The sequence below is a fragment of the Curcuma longa genome, chromosome 4 (genome assembly GCF_044706935.1).
Source record: "Curcuma longa cultivar G26 ecotype Majalengka, Jawa Barat chromosome 4, ITB_CL_G26_1.1, whole genome shotgun sequence".
Classification (NCBI taxonomy): Eukaryota; Viridiplantae; Streptophyta; class Magnoliopsida; order Zingiberales; family Zingiberaceae; genus Curcuma; species Curcuma longa.
The window spans coordinates 17,935,776-17,951,946 of record NC_133864.1 but is presented as its reverse complement, the minus strand read 5'-3'; the positions used below and the strand labels follow the sequence as shown (position 1 = coordinate 17,951,946).

The window sequence follows — 16,171 nt, the reverse complement described above, 5'->3', positions numbered from 1 at the left end:
CGCGCTGATCGGCGCCGGATTCTGGCCGAAATCATGTTACGCCCCGGGAGACGGCTTTCCGAGAAATTTCGGCAGCATCTCCCCTGTAACAATTGACTTTCCCTGAATACATACACATATATAAGGCCCACACGGCCAATCCATAACAGGCTATGGATTTATACAAGTAAAATAGAAATAAATGTGACCCACACGGCCACTCAACACATCCTACTATAGTATCACAACCACGCATGTATATCAAATCCGTCCAGAAAATCCGATAAACAACTCGAAATGGAAATCAAAAAAATATCGAATCATCGGAAAGACCAAGTACTGAAGGAAAACACATCCAAAAGTCTAACATGTCCAAATACACGTAAACTGTAAAGTAAATAAACCAAAACATGGTTCGGGACTAGCAGTGCAGCTCTCCAGACGACATCAACCTGAAATAGCATACAGGTAAACGGGGTGAGTTCCAAAAGAAACTCAGCGGGTATCTAGCAGATATGTGTATAAAATGCTATCAACAGTAATATCATGCTGTACAGTCTACTGGAAGGTAAATAAGGCTGAAAACTGAATAACAGTAGATCTGTACATACCAGAGTCTGATAAACAATAGTAAGGTGAAAGGGAATCCCCAAACCAACACATAGGTATCCTGTGCATGCATGTCATCCAAGTGCATCAAACAAGTGCAGCAATCACAAACAAATGCAATAGTGCAGTATGCACATGGTGCAATGCATGTCCTGGTCACCCCTGACGCCAGTCGGATCAGTCACCCCTCTAGTGGTGAGGTCGCGTGGGAGCCAAAACCCGTCAGAGTACTCATCCACAGTGGTGAAGTCGTCGAGTGGGTAGGGCTGTGACCTCTGTGCACTCTGCCGTCACTGCTCCTGCGTGACCGAGTGGACAGGATGTCCTCGAGGTGTACACCTATCCTGGTACCCAAATCATAAGTGGGCGAGCAAGCTCTCATCTCCTGGTCACAATGACAGAGGAGGGATCCCTGTATGCTACCACGCTATGAAACCACTATCCTGGGTGGCCTAGCGGAGCTCCTGTCAGGGCAAGTATGCACCAACCTAAAGGTTCCACTAACCCATGAGCGGAGTGTGTGTGTAAATCATATACGAGTGACGGGCTCAAACTGTGCTACCACTATAATAGGAGCGACTCGACTAAAATAGGAGCAGGAGCCGATGATCACAAGACATGCAATTACACACACCCTTTGGTTGGTAGCCCGCATGTAACTGACGCCGGACTCAACAACAATGGAATCCCGCACGTCAGTATGCAATATATGCAAGCATGATGTATGACACTAGTCCATGCATCATATATCCAACTACATATCCATAAATATGATCCATGCACCACCTATCCATCTACCAGTCCAGGTCATATGCTCCAATAACCAGAATGAGGTAAAGTCTCATGTCTATCATAAACTCCGATACGAAATAAGATAAACCAAGCTAAGCATATGAACAGGTATCAGGTGGTATCAAAATCAACAGGTATCAGATAAACAAACAAGGCAAGGTATCAGATGATCTCAAGATAATGACTAACTGATATCCATAATGTGCATAAGTATCCAATACTATCAGATAGCAACAATAACTGGTATAGAAAGCAGATCAAGATATCAAGCGAAGTAAATAAGAACAAGATCATGAATTACTGATAGCTAGAAATACACATATCAATGAGACCTATCTATAAAGGATAAGTCAAGGTACCCGCCTTCCGATTGGTTGCGCGTAATCGCAAAGAATCTCAAATAACCGCAACCGAATCAAGTCGGATCAAAGTCCTGCATCAAAGTCCTGCCCATCAATACTAGAATATACATATGTAAAGAAAATCAATATATCGTCAAGCAACCCAATGACAAATCTTGAACATGCATCATCCGAAGATTTTAAAACAGCTCCATCAAACCCACTCAATCCTTCAGACTCAAAACATAACATGATCCATAATCCTTTCCCTCTCACCGAAAAGATCAACCTAAGCAAACCCTACAACACCGAATCCAATCGGCCAACACAACCACAGCACATACCAAGCAAAGTCATAACCAATCTTACCTTACAGAGAAGCCCTAGAAACTCTGCCCTAATCCCTAGCTCAAATCTACTAACCATCTCTAATAAAGAATAATCCATCTATAATCAATAAAAGATTTACCTCAAATCTGATCAAATCCTTATCTAAGAACCGATCCCACTCACTACTGAATCAATTTCCTTCCACCGCACTGTGAAGAAGGAAAAACATCAAGATCCAAAAGAAACAAATAAATCCCTAGAGCTCAATAAGAACTCAAATCGGTTTCTTCTTCTTGCTTGCGGCTATCTCCATCAATTTCCAAACCGACCAAACCAAGCTCCAATCAGATCTCGGTGGAAACCAAGCAACGAGTCAGGAAATCTGAAAATCCAGAGACCAACGTTCTAGACTACAAAATCGATCACAAATCAAAATCTAAACCAACCCTTACCTATTCGGCTTCCTCAAGCACCGATCGGCAACCTCACCTTACCGAACTGTGGAAGAATGAAACCATCAAGATCCAAGCAAATGAGAAGCCATCCAACTCAAGAACTGAACAACAGAACCCTAGCTTGCTTCTCCCTTACCTCTTGGCATTTCCTTCCGCTTTCTGTCGCCGCCATCACCGCCCCCCACACGCGACGAATCAAGCTGCTCCGTCCGGAATCGAAACCACAAATCCGATCCTAGGTCACCGGCGATCCTCTAGCTTCCAACTTCGGCGTCGATGGCACCAACAGGGCGTCGCGTCGTGCGAAGGCGAGAATGCGGGCGGCGTCGCGATCAATCGAAGAAGGCCGAGATCGCGATTGGGAGCAGGTGTTTTCCTGTAGCTTCTTAAAGGGTGATTTTTAGTTTAACGGGTTTAGATCCAATACCCATTAACCCTAACAGTTGAACCCGAGTTAAACTCATGTTAAACCGGCTGACCTGGTCTGAACCAGCCCCTGCATCATCCAAACCACAATCGAACCAAACCCAAACTAAACCGGTACTGTAGCAAACCGGGTTTGTTTTTGGTTCGCTTGGTTCAGGGGTCAAACGATCTCCGATTTGGTCCAAACAAGTTTCGTTTGGTTCGTCTTCGCGAGACGAATTTTTCCGTATCCATGGCAAAAATTTTTCGGTATCTTACATCCTCCCCCACTAATAAAAATTTGATCCCCAAATTTTGTTATTTCGAACAGTCAATACTAACAACAACTAAGTAGTATATATATGCTGAACATGAAACGAAACCGAAACCAACTCCCATACCTCAGGTAAACAAGTGGGGATATCTAGCTCGCATCGTATCCTCAAGCTCCCAGGTAGCCTCCTCGTCGGTGTGATGCTGCCATCCGACTTTGACAAGTCGGACCGTCTTGTTCCGCAACCGACGCTCCTGGTGATCTAATATCTGTACCGGAACCTCCTCGTATGTCGCATCAGGCTGAACAGCGACTGACACATCAGATAAAATATGTGCTGGATCCGGTACATACCTACGCACAGTGGATACATAACTATATCATGAACTCCAATCAATGATGGTAGTAGAGCTAGACGGTAAGATACATACCTACGCAACATGGATACATGGAATACATCATGAACTCCGGCCAGTGATGGTGGTAGTGCCAAACGATAAGCCACTGCTCCAACTCTCTCCAGGATCTGGAAAGGTCCAATATAACGCGGAGCTAGCTTACCTCGGAGGCCAAATCTCTTCACCCCTTTCGTGGGTGAAACTCTCAAGAAAACATGGTCACCAGTAGAGAACTCCAAGGGTCGTCGTCGCCGGTCAGCATAACTCTTCTGGCGATCCTGTGCCTCTGACATCCTACGTCTGATAATACGGACCAACTCTGCCTCGTGCTGAGCTCTCTGGGGTCCAAGCAGCTGGGTCTCACCAACCTCCTCCCAGAGTGTAGGTGTCCGACAAGGCCTACCATACAACGCCTCAAACGGTGCCATCTGAATAGCCGAATGATAGCTGTTGTTGTAGGCGAACTCCACTAATGGTAAATGATCCTCCCAGCCGCCCCCGAAATCCATAACACATGATCTCAGCAAATCCTCCAAAGTCTGTATGGTTCGCTCAGACTGTCCATCTGTCTGTGGATGGAACGCTGTACTAAATCAGAGCTGCGTGCCCAAGGCCTGCTGCAGACTCTGCCAGAATCGGGACGTAAATCGAGGATCTCTATCTGATATGATACTCAATGGAATACCATGCAGTCTGATAATCTCACGGCTATATAGCTCTGCTAGTCGATCCAGAGAATCAGTCTTCCGGATCGCTAAGAAATGTGCGGATTTGGTTAATCAGTCAACGATCACCCAAATCGCGTCATGGCCTCGTCGCGTCCTCGGCAATCCCACCACAAAATCCATCGTGATATGATCCCATTTCCACCGAATCGCGGTCGGTTTTCGGCCAAATCGTGGTCAGAGATCGGCCGAGGAAGGAACGTATATACAATTTTGCTCTACTGCGTGACACCCCCATCCGCGTCCGTGCGCGACGCTAAATCCGTCGTTGATCACGCGATCGCCCACGAGATCTGACCGTCCAAATCTGGGAATGCACAGTACTTGCGCCCCGACCCCCACCGCTGCCGTCCGCCCTTGCCTCGCCGTCTGACCACCGTCGACCGTCGGCCCGACCGCAATCGATGCGCCGCTCGCCGACGCGTCGGTCGGCGCTGGATTCCGGCCATATTGTGGTCGAAATCCAGCCGAAAATCGCCGAATCTGGCGCACAACCACTAGAGGCCGAATTGCGGTTAGTTTCCGGCCAAATCGCGGCCGGAGATCCATGTTAGTTGTTAGTTACCTGCAGATATATTATTGATCACATGTTGATTGCTGGTATGTATCAGTACTCCTGCTATTTATCTTGCATTGTCTTTCTTTATTATCCACTGAGTATTTTTGTACTCATCAGTCGGACTCTGAGATTTTTCTGTCTTCCCAAATATCAGGTAGGAGCTTACAGATGAGGCCAGAGATCTACCAGCTACGCCATCTCATGACGAGGATTTTATATGTGTGTGTGGATGTATGTGTAGCATGTTTGTGGTACATAGTGTGTAGTTTGTTTACTTTCTGCACTATTAGATTCTGATTTCGTATCGGTGTTTTGAAACTATAGCATGTTTCTTATTCGTGATTTCATAGTTGTACTTGTTATGTTTCCGCATACATAACTTCAAATTTTCGTTACTTTTCGAGTTTATTCGATAGTAGTGGTATAGATTTAGAATTTCATTTGTTATGCATGTGAAGGATGTGTAAGTGGTCGTGTGAGTCACCTTTACTTTTGATTAGTTGTATAATATTTATATTTTGTAGTATGGATAGGCCGTGTGGGCCTTTATGTATGTTTGTATTCAGGGAATTATCATAGATACTAAGGAGATGCTGTCGAAATTTTTTTCGGACGGCTATCTCTCAGGTCGTGATAATTTAGTGGTATTAGAGCATGTTAGATTCTTTTGGATTTGTCATATTTTTGAGTCTATCTGATACCAATTTATTGGTATCATTAATGAACACATTATTGAGTGGTGCTAAATTTGAAATTCTATGACGTTGATCTTTTCGTCTCTCATTGAGTCGTGCGATTGTGGGATCGCAGTTTCGTGTCCGTCCTATGTAGGTGGCCTAGTTGTTACTAGATTGCGAGGGGGTTTCGACCTCCACCTCCTCGTTCGCTCATCTCCGTCGACATTATTCTTCTACTCTCAGCTCTGATTTTTCTTCCTCCTGCCTTCTAGAGTGCCACCAACAACCTTGGCTTGATCGTCAAGAAATTTGTACTCTTCCTTTCCTTCATAGTCCGTTTTTAGCTTTCCTGCAGCCACTGAAACTAGCGCAATTTGGTTTTTTTGATTTTGTAGACAAAGTGCTCAAAGATTGATAATTGCAGTTTCAAGGACTAGGGATTGCAACAGTAATAAATAAATAAATTATAATCACACCTGCATTTACTGAAGAAGAAGATGTTATTTTGCCAACTATTTCTCGGGGAAAATGATTCAATTTGATGTTATGCTTTTGATGAGCAATATTTATTGGCTAGATGAATCTTCATCGAGGTATATTCATCTCAGAGTCTGGCTATCGCTATCTATATTTTTTTTCCAACTCGAATATTTTCTTGGAGTTTGATCGTGTATTATGGTTCAAATTAGTGAAAAAGTTTTTGCTATATGTTAAAAAGTCACTCTTCTTTCTCCTGGAAAGCGTGTTGTATTAGGTATCCAGAACTAGTTAGTTGTTTCATTATACATCAAAACAAAGCCAACTTGATAATGATTGTCTATCAATGTTATGTGCTTTCTCATTGATTAGAACACCTACTTGGCCTAGAACAAATGATAACCCTATTAATTGATGATTGTAAGATTCACTTTTAAATTGAATTTTTAGAAATTCTGAGTCTCATGTTCGTTTGATGAAGTGTTGGTTGGGATCAGACAAGACTCATCTATAGAATTCCATCTATTTTATTACTTCTGAAAGCATTACCAACTAGAAGATAAATTTTCTTTATCCCTATTTGTGTTATTTTGCTAGGTTTAAAGGTGTGCGTAGTTTGGTGTTCATTATGATTTTTTTTTTGTGAATTCAAAGCATTTAGAAACCTTTGCGATTGCAAAATTGTTTAGAATCAAGATTCTTCACTTTTAAGTGACAGACCCCATAGGATGGTTTGCTTGGACGATGCTTCCTTCATTTAGTTTCAACCATTTTCCTTCTTTTTCCCTAAAAAAAATTAGACTGTACCTTGGCTGCCTAAGCCTTGTCTTCATAACAGTCACTTCGTTGTGGACACCTGCAGCCTTATCTCGAGAAGACAAAACACTTCAGCTCAACTTCCACTAGTCCACACCACCTATCATACAACCCCTCCGATTTTAGTAAGTTTTGCAGTGATAAAAATAATTTGTTCGCTCCTTTCTTATTTTCATGATTTGATACAGTTAAATCTGACGAGCAGATGACTCATCAGATTTTGCTAGTTGGAAGGGAAGTTGTCTTTTCCAACAATGCTGGGATGTTGAGCCCACTGCGATAATTGAAATTTGAGCAGTGGTTCATGCATCTTTATGCTGGCATCAAAAGTTCACATTGGGGCTGGAGCAGTAGTAGAGCCTTCTGTCTCAATTAGGTAAGAATTAATTTTCTAGTTCCACAGATTATCCATCTAATCACTGCTCTTGACTTGGTAGATGCATTTGCATCGTGATTGAGTTAGATTTTGTAGTACAGAATGCCCAAAATCTTCACTAGGAAACTTATACATGTAACTATTTCTATTTCATCCGTTGTCTATTCTAATCCTAGGAATAGCTATACCAATCAGTGAGCCAAAATGTGCCATTACTTTTTAATTTAAAAAGTGCTTAAATAATTGGGACTGACCATCAGCAATCAACTCTATGCAGGCTTTGGTTGCTCGACAGTTGCAATCAATTCTAGAGAAGGCATATAGTCAGTGGGTTTCTAATGATTAAATGAAACTTAACAAAATGGCAAAGGAAGGACTAGGGATATTTTTGAAAGAAGTCCTTATTGGGTTTTTTTGCTTTAATTTTTTCTAACAAATTTTTTTTTCTCATAGGTGAACATCACGGGGAGTCTACAGCTTGAGTAAAACACTACCTTTGGGAGTTCACTTGGCCAACACTTTTTGCTCTTTCACATTTATTTTAAGCCGTTGCCATTCTGTTAACCTTGAAAACAAGACCGAGGCCTTGTTGTCTAAGCCTTGTCTCCATGAAGGTCACCTCCAAGCTTGCAGTGGAGGCTCTTCATCTCCTTTCTAGGGGAAGAAGCACATTAATTCAGCTGCCCTCCTGCTATGTCAATCTGCGCCATATCTCATGCAGTCCCTCTGATGTCAATAAACTTTGCAATGGTAGAAACTGTAATGTTTCCTTTCGTAACTTTCATTAATTTTTGTTTTTCCCTTTTCTTCTTTCTGTGATTTGTCGCAATTCAATTTGATGGGCAGATGACTCACTGGCGTTCGCTAGATGGAAGAATGGTGGCGGTCTTTTCCATCAGTCCTCAGACATTGACCCCACTGCAATAATTGAAATAGGAGCAGTGGTGCATGCAAACTGTATGCTGGCATCAGATGTTCACATTAGGTCTGGAACAGTAGTGGGGTATTCTGTATCTATTGGGCAGTCAACGAAGGTAGGGTAAGAATCCAACTTTTTGTTTCCATAGCTTGTGCATCTAATTATGATTCTTGATATTACTCATGTTTTGAGTGCAACTTTGGTAGTTGTTGCTCCTAAGATTATTAGGATCAAGATCCTATCTAAGGTTCTGATCATAGGACCAAAGCGTAAGATCACAAACAATCGATATTTATAATTTATAATATCTATTGGGTTTCAACATATAGTATTATTACGAATATTACAAACATTATCATTTTGATATTATGAAACATAAAATAAAATTTCTCATATAGTAAATATATGATATAGACAATGCAAATTTTTAACGTTCCATCTTTATATAGTAATTAGAAACTTTTATATGATGAATCATACTTATAAGATGGACGCTAATAACAATAATTAAAAAGAAATCTTCTACTTAGAAGTAACAAAAATCTTATTTTATTGAAAATTTTCTCAAATGATATGTCATGAAAGAAATCTTCTACTTGGTGGGCAATGTAGGAGTGGTAGAAGACTGACAGGCTTAGAATGTTTCTGAGGCAGAGTGGTGGTATCTGACTAGGAGTTACAAGTCTGTGGGAGATGATTAACTTTCTTAGCTTCATAGTCTACTGCATCAAGTGTCATCTCCTTTCACATTCTTTGGATCATTTGGATGACATCGGCTGACTGTGATGTTGGTCACATAACCTTTTTCGTTCGATGCAAGAAATTATGCTCAGTGATATCCTATGTGCTTAGAAGTTCAAGAAAATGATGTTTAAATTTAAACTTGCTTTTGGCTACATATAGATGTTAGACCTCAGTTTGTTTAGAAAATATCTGACTTTTTTCCTTTTATACATCTGCTTTCGAATTTGCTCATTTGACAATGCTGTCATGTTAGTCGCTGAAAGTATTTTATGAATATATTGGTATGTCTGGCTGTTTCACAAATGATAACTAACCAATTTCAGCACGAGCACTGACATTTATTGATGTTGTCTAGGTACAATTCTGTGCTAAGTAATTGCTCTGTAGGCAACTTTTCAACAATCCATAATGGTGTCTGTGTTGGTCAAGATGGTATGGCATTTCTACTATGTTGCAGTTTTCAGAAGTTTGAATTAGATTTAGCCCTCATTTTAATTCACAGATTTAATATAATATCAGGATTTTTTTCCCATTTTTATCTTCTCTCTTTAAATAGGTGAATCTAAATTTTGATAACTGTTATGAAAGCAATAATGATTATGTCGAAATAATAACTATCAGCATCTCTTCCCTGGCTTTTCTTTCTGCTCCAATTTAGATCAGTGAAATTTTTTAGCCCATAATTAATGCTGGATTAGTTTCTTGAACAATTTGACACTAATGTACCATTTTCTGTACATGAATCTGCTATAATCTTTATTATGTTTCGATAGAAGAACATATTGCGGCTCATCAATTATCCCTTTTATTATTTACAGGGTTTGGATTTTTTGTTGATGAGGCTGGGCACATGGTGAAGAAGCCCCAAGTGAGTACTCGTTTGTGATTTAAACTGATATCTTTTCAACACGTTTTGATAAAAGCATTCCGGATTATTATTCTGTGTTCTAGAAGTATTTAGGGATTGCTCAAATCTTTGTTCTCTCTTTTTCTCTACTTAAGGAGCTGTTCGTGAGGATTGCGGACCATGTGGAGATAGGCGCAAACACATGCATTGATAGGGGCAGGTTAGTTATTTGCTACAACACGGCTCACGATACGGTTGCCTGAATTTTACAACACATTACATTTCTGAGTCGTTGGATTTCATGCTGATAGCCTCATTTTATGATATTACTAATTAACAAATGAATTCACAACGATTGGTATGCCCCGATGCAGTTGGAGAGACACGGTGATAGGAGATCATACCAAAATAGATAATCTTGTCCAGGTCTGTTTTGAGTGTTTTCGCGCAAGAACTGATCAATTGTCCGTAAATTTTTTATGCAAACTTATATGATTGTGAACATATTTCCTCTTGCAGATAGGCCACAATGTAGTTATCGGAAAGTGCTGTATGCTCTGTGGACAAGTTGGCGTCGCTGGCTCCGTGACGTATCTAACTACATCCTCCTTCGACGAAAAGTTCTTTAAATATCTTTCGAAAGGTGTTTACATATTATATCTTTGCTTGTAGGATAGGTGATTATGTCACTCTGGGAGGCAGAGTAGCCATACGAGATCATGTGACCATCGCTTCTAAGGTAGTATCAAAACAATTGGAAGTATTTATTTAAGCTCAATGAATCAGTACGATCTATTTGACTTTCGATGTGATTTTCGTTGCAATTTCAAGTCGAATTTGCAACTCGAACCACAAATGCTATGGGTTCAAAAGTTCAAAACTCGACTCGATCGTGCAACAAAGTGTAGACTTCATCTTAATATAAATTTGGATGGCAGGTTAGACTTGCAGCAAATAGCAGTGTGACAAAGGATATTACAGAGCCTGGGGACTACGGTGGTTTTCCTGCTGTAAGAATGTTTATGTTTCCCTCGGCATGTTCTTCGAATGGTAAAACTGATTCTGCTTTTGTTTCTCACCTTGTGTTTAGGTGCCGATCCACGAGTGGCGCAGACAATTTGCTCGACTGCGTAGCTCCTGCAAGTAATCCACAAAGTTGAGCATCGACCGACCAGATGAAACCCCTACCCACATTGCATTTGAATTGATGTTGGGTCCAAAGTTCAGATTTTGTATGCCAAAGCTCACTCAATTCATGGTATTGTTTCGATAAGAATTTGTCATCAATTGATAAATAAAATGACATATATTTAAATGTCATTGTTAGGGTTGAGCAATCAGTTCAAAATTATTACCATGTCACTGCTGATACCAGAAAACATCCAACAAGTCTTTCATTTCTTATCAAGTAAAATACTTGTATGTACGAGGGCATAGTCTAGTCCTCATTCAAGCACAAATACTAGCTACTACACAAACCAAAGGTTCACAGAAGAGAAGATATAGATAAAACACTATAGTAATTCATGCATGCACCTATAGATTTAGGCGAAAATGGCGATGATTTCCTTGCACAAATAGATAGATGTTACAATAACAAGAAGGTTTAGACTCCACAATTTACACAGAATCAACCCCGCCAACCTGCTGCCGAGCCAGATATCTTTCTCTTCTTTCTTTCTGAAAATTGAAGTGCAAGAAAATTCATGTAAAAGAGGAAGGTGACTGGAAACAGAACCAAGTGAGGAGTCTGAATCATATGTACCCATTCATCTATAACCAGTCCTTCCCCGATAATCCGAGGGCCTGAATCTTCCGGAGGCTTCTTGCGTGCTTCGATCGCAGCCTCAGCTTCGGCTAGCTGCCTCTTCAACTTGTCCATTTGCTTCGACAAGATTTTGCCCATGTATGCCATGAACCATTTAGTAACTTATGTGGTAACATTAATGTGAGCTGTGAGGACAATGTATTTGGAGTTTGACTTACAGAGCAAGGGCGTTCTGGATCCAGGAAAACAACCTGCAATATTTGCTCCACTGCAACCTGATCTTTCTGCTCGTCGAACTGTATGAACAAAAGGTTATTGGACTCAGCTCGGAAGTAAAATTGTCACAAGCACATGAATAAGTTCCATATGCTCATTGAGTTTCTGACATTTTCATCATTTCTTTTTGTTCTTTCATCTTCAAAACTTAATGTCCGTCTACTTGGATGATGACATAATTGAAATATGCTACATTTAACGATCACTCAGTTTGTTCAACCAAGTCCAAGTATCTATGTCATTGTGATTTATATAACTTAAAAGATGTATTATCCAATGATATGTTTGTGTATTTGAGTAAAATAGAAGGAGCAAGCAAAATAAAAGTGATGATACATTTCTATTTTCCAATTTGATAGATATTAAAATACAAAATAAAGGGGCTTGTTTTTATATATAGTCATTCAATGATAACATTCTAAAATCAAGTTGAAATGGGAAGGAAAGAGTAAACTTACCAGCTCTGGAATATATTCTGTAGGACCATTCACCTTCAAACTGATGATCTTAAACTTAACGTTGCACTTTTGTTCCATCGGCTTCTCATTGTTCTCTGGTTGCTCAACAAACTTGAATACTGAGACCCAGGATAATGTGTCATTAAGCAAAGATGGTTACTTAATCCCTTAGGGAAACAAAATCTAGTACACGCAAAGTGGAACACAAAATTACCAGTTGCGATAATACTCTCCCCGGGCGAAAGAATACCTCCAGGAGGACGCATAAAACAACTTTTTGGTGCAGTTGTTTGAAACTGAGTCCACTCAGAATAATCAATATTTGTCCAAGATTATGGAATTAAGGAAGCTTGGATATGTTTGAAACTAGTCTGCTTAATGCGTCATATAAGAGAGAAGGATAAGTAAAAGCTAAAGACCTTGAAAGCCACATGTGATTTGCTGGTGTTCTTGATCCTGACTGCACTTCGGACCTGTTTTCCAGGTTCATCTTCAAACAAAATGACATGCATCAGAAATGTCATATGAAATAACCACAAGATCTATTCTGAGAGAGAGTTTCCCAAAGTTAATATACATATTGAGGTAGAAACTAAATCTCTAATGGAGGTCTAATATTATTTTTTCTTTCTTTCACCAGATCAAAAGATTGATCCTCAAAAGATTCTTCTCCTGAAAACCAAAGGTCCGTATCCATGAACATGAACAACATGCAAGCTGATAATCAATCTGCTGAGATATTAACACATTAACTGAAGTTTTACTAAATTCCTCAACTGAAAGCTTCAGATGATCGAGCATCACACTCTACAGCCAAGCAATTCAGCCATTTTAAAGCATCTTAATTGAGCTATAGAAACAATAGCATATTGTACAGAGGCTTGTTGAAGCAAACCAGCAAAACATTGAATGACACCCCACAGGAAATTGCTATCAGAATCAGAATTTGGCATCTTAAGAGCCAAATAAAGCAGGTCCGAAAGAAAGTAAACTACAAGATCGTAAGATTATATGTAATTCGCATCAAATGATTAAAAGGGTAGATAGCTAGAAAAGGGAAGATCGATATATTACGAAGTGCAGTGTGCAACAATTTGATCTCAATTTTTCATCATAGCAGGTGTTCTTCTAGTGCAAGCAACAGAAGCTATTTTGGGTGAATCAAAGCTGGATTCAAAGGGGACGATATAAAATTCCAAGCAAAATAAACTAGCTAAAAGAGGAAAGGCCTTCGATCACCGCGAAAGTTCGAGAAGGACATACGAAGGTCACTCGTTTCTAAGCCTCATTCGAGATCCAAGAGGAAGAAGAATCAAAGATCGAGAAGAGGAACCCGAAAAATAGGGATCAGAGCAAGCACTCACAAGGGAAGTAGAGCTTGGTGGATGGATCGAGCCGGAGACGCCGCCTGGTGGGCAGCAGCGACCTGGCCACCGACGAAACCGATCCCGCGCCGGAGCTTCGCCGCGAAGCGGCCCCCTCCCGCTGCCCCACCTGGCTCCGCCCGGACGATCGAGGGTGGCGGCGGTGCGTCAGGCTGAGCGCCGTCGAAGAATTCGTGGTCGACGACGACGCCGAACCCCCGCCACTCCCCGAACCGCTGCCGAAGAAGGGAAACCGGCAAAACCCCCACGCCTTTCCCTCCGCCTTCGCCCTCGCCGCCTTTCCGTCTTCTACCGCCATAGCGAGCTCCGCAAACCAACACCGCCTCTCGGCCGCCGGCGGAGGACCACAACGCTGCGGTCGGGATCCTGAAACCACAGGTGAGTGTAAAGGACCGTGCTTCGCTAGGCCGCTCGACGGTCAGCTGTGGAGTCCGTGAATTTTTCTCGAAGCGGTGAGCAAAGGAGCGAGTGAGAGGAGCACGGTTCTCTTGCTATGGAAGTAATTAATGCGCATAAATAAGTTTCTCCGTCGATCCAATTATAAAATAATAAATAAGAATAAGAATAAATATTATTTCAAATATTTCTGCAATATTCTCATTATAATAATATAAATGTCAACGCCATTCTTATCCCGACGCACGTGAATTTTGAGTAGGCGACGAGGCCGTCGCAGTTGACTTGGCAGGGATTGCAGGGCATCGTAGTAGTTTACCTGCCGCGCAAGTAAACGGTTGTTTGGATTATATCTCTCTGTTCTTCTCCTCCGGCATTTTTCTGGATTTATTTTAATTTTCTTGGTGCTTAGAAATTTTATTTTAAATTTCTATCGCCGTCACCACATATAAAATTACTCTAGTGGAACTCTCTGCTAAGTCAACTTGAGTCAAAAGGTGACAACTTCACCGCATAGAAAATTACTTCGTAGAACTCTCTGTGACTAAGTCAATTAAGTCACAGTTGAGAATTATATATATACCACGTTCACCTCTACACTAACTGTAGTCCGAGGGTCTAACGGACATTGAGCGGGAAATCAATTGGGATTTATAGAGGAATAAAAGAAAATTTTATAGAGGCACAGGAAGGGATCTGGAGCGCTGCTGGCTCCAAGGCATCTGAAAGCACAGTAAGCGTGAGTAGGAAGGTCAGAGGGGTGCTCTGGCGCGACCATTCCGACGCTCAAGTCAATAACGGCGAGAGGAAGAAGAAAAACCGTAAGGAGAACTTGAGCGTTGAGGAGCGGAGAAGAAGTTACCTGTTGAGGAGGGAGTGGTCGTTTTAAGAAGAGATGAACGTGTACCTGTCACGTTATCATTAGGAGGAGTCTCATCACGATTAATGAGGCGTCAGGAACAATTGAGATATTTGTCCCATCGCCGGTAAGCAGACGCCTTGTCATGACCCACGTGGGAGTCAGAGGGATGGCGGTAATGAATGAGGGTGTGAGCTTGTCAGCAGTTCTGATGGGACATACCAGGGTATTGTAGGGTGATTCGGCGATTCGGCTTGATGAAGGGCTCGAAGGGCAAGGGTATTAGCCGGCTGGTGATTCGGTCGAATGGGGATATAGCCGAATAGGCGCTTCGGCTAATGGGCAGACCGAATGGACGTGTGAGGCTGATAGCAGTCGACTGATAACTGATGATCAGTCGACTGATGAGGATCCAGTCGACTGATGAATGATGGGCAGTCGACTGATGAAGGTCCAGTCGACTGATGAAGGTCCAGTCGACTGATGACTAGTGATCAGTCGACTGATGGGCCCTGGTCGACCAAGTGGTCGACCAGCCCTTGTGTGGTCAACCACGTGGTCGACCAGGCCTTGTGTGGTCGACCATGTGGTCGACCAGAGGCTCAAGAATCGGGCGAGAAAGGTCGAGATTTCCATAGGCTCATGTTATGTGAGGTCACTTGGGTGATTCAACTCGGTGGAATGAGATGGCCGACATGGCCGAACGGCGACATGGCCGCTATGGTCGAATGGGGACTTGATGTGATGTTCCCGAATGGTGATTTGGCTCGGCCGAATGGGGATATGGCCGTCATGGCCGAATCGGTATGGAGTATATGGCCGAATCCGCATGGATTACTCGGTGGCTTATAGCTTTGATTGGCGATTCGGTTCAAGGTAGGATCAAATGGTTTATTCGGTTGATTGAAGGACCGAATAGGGAGTCGACCGAGAAAGGATAGACTAAGGAAGGGGAGTCAGCTCGGTGAAGGCCGAATAGGAAATCGGCTCGGTGGGCTCCTGGTCGAAAGAGGGGAGTCGACTCGGGCGAACTCATTATGCCGAATATGGAGCGAATTCGATCTCGGATTGAACTTGAATCGGACTGATAGGATACTACACGTTATCCGTAACATTAGAGAAAAACAAAGACAATCCGAGATGATGACGTCAATGTCCACGCTTGTGGCCCAAAGCCTGAGTAGATCACTCAGGCTAACTTCATCATTATTCTTTATATAAGTATTTGTTATGTCACACACCTTATATTTTACATCCATGAGCACCTAATATATATTTTTTAAAATTTTTTTAAGATTTAAAATTC

At 41.8% G+C, this 16,171-nt stretch overlaps 2 protein-coding genes across 6 annotated transcripts; one reads left to right on the top strand and one right to left on the bottom strand.

The window, feature by feature from the left end:
* Positions 1–6,879: 6,879 nt before the first annotated feature.
* On the top strand, positions 6,880–11,063 carry LOC141826076 (putative UDP-3-O-acylglucosamine N-acyltransferase 2, mitochondrial). 5 transcript variants are annotated; one of them, XM_074713330.1, is made up of 12 exons: positions 6,880–6,962; positions 7,043–7,213; positions 7,667–7,972; positions 8,060–8,252; positions 9,232–9,308; positions 9,695–9,744; positions 9,879–9,943; positions 10,098–10,149; positions 10,243–10,313; positions 10,396–10,462; positions 10,662–10,733; positions 10,814–11,063. In XM_074713330.1, exons 3-12 carry the CDS (start codon positions 7,822–7,824, stop codon positions 10,868–10,870), a joined length of 855 nt encoding a protein of 284 aa, XP_074569431.1. In that variant the 5' UTR covers positions 6,880–6,962; positions 7,043–7,213; positions 7,667–7,821; the 3' UTR covers positions 10,871–11,063. The 5 variants fall into 5 exon arrangements, with proteins under 5 accessions (XP_074569431.1, XP_074569432.1, XP_074569433.1 ...); XM_074713331.1 differs by having other exon boundaries at positions 6,880–7,213; positions 7,667–7,963; XM_074713332.1 differs by having other exon boundaries at positions 6,880–7,213; positions 10,662–10,719.
* Positions 11,064–11,089: 26 nt separating this feature from the next.
* LOC141826077 (vesicle-associated protein 4-1-like) lies at positions 11,090–14,085 on the bottom strand. Its single transcript, XM_074713333.1, has 7 exons — positions 13,590–14,085; positions 12,645–12,715; positions 12,440–12,521; positions 12,226–12,344; positions 11,710–11,787; positions 11,489–11,608; positions 11,090–11,403 (listed from the first exon to the last, which is right to left on the bottom strand). The coding sequence occupies exons 1-7, from the start codon at positions 13,906–13,908 to the stop codon at positions 11,344–11,346; spliced, it is 849 nt and encodes a 282-aa protein (XP_074569434.1). The 5' UTR covers positions 13,909–14,085; the 3' UTR covers positions 11,090–11,343.
* Between the last annotated feature and the right edge of the window lie 2,086 nt (positions 14,086–16,171).

What these genes read in the sequence shown, in the direction of transcription:
- LOC141826076 (XM_074713330.1), top strand. Translation starts at nt 7,822, where the DNA reads ATGAAGGTCACCTCCAAGCTTGCAGTGGAGGCTCTTCATCTCCTTTCT. An exon ending in ACATGCATTGATAGGGGCAG is followed by an intron (nt 9,944 to 10,097) that starts GTTAGTTATTTG and finishes GCCCCGATGCAG; the next exon opens with TTGGAGAGACACGGTGATAG. An exon ending in ATGTGACCATCGCTTCTAAG is followed by an intron (nt 10,463 to 10,661) that starts GTAGTATCAAAA and finishes TTTGGATGGCAG; the next exon opens with GTTAGACTTGCAGCAAATAG.
- LOC141826077 (XM_074713333.1), bottom strand. Translation starts at nt 13,908, where the DNA reads ATGGCGGTAGAAGACGGAAAGGCGGCGAGGGCGAAGGCGGAGGGAAAG. An exon ending in CACCAAGCTCTACTTCCCTT is followed by an intron (nt 12,716 to 13,589) that starts GTGAGTGCTTGC and finishes TTTTGTTTGAAG; the next exon opens with ATGAACCTGGAAAACAGGTC. An exon ending in GGAGAGTATTATCGCAACTG is followed by an intron (nt 12,345 to 12,439) that starts GTAATTTTGTGT and finishes CCTGGGTCTCAG; the next exon opens with TATTCAAGTTTGTTGAGCAA.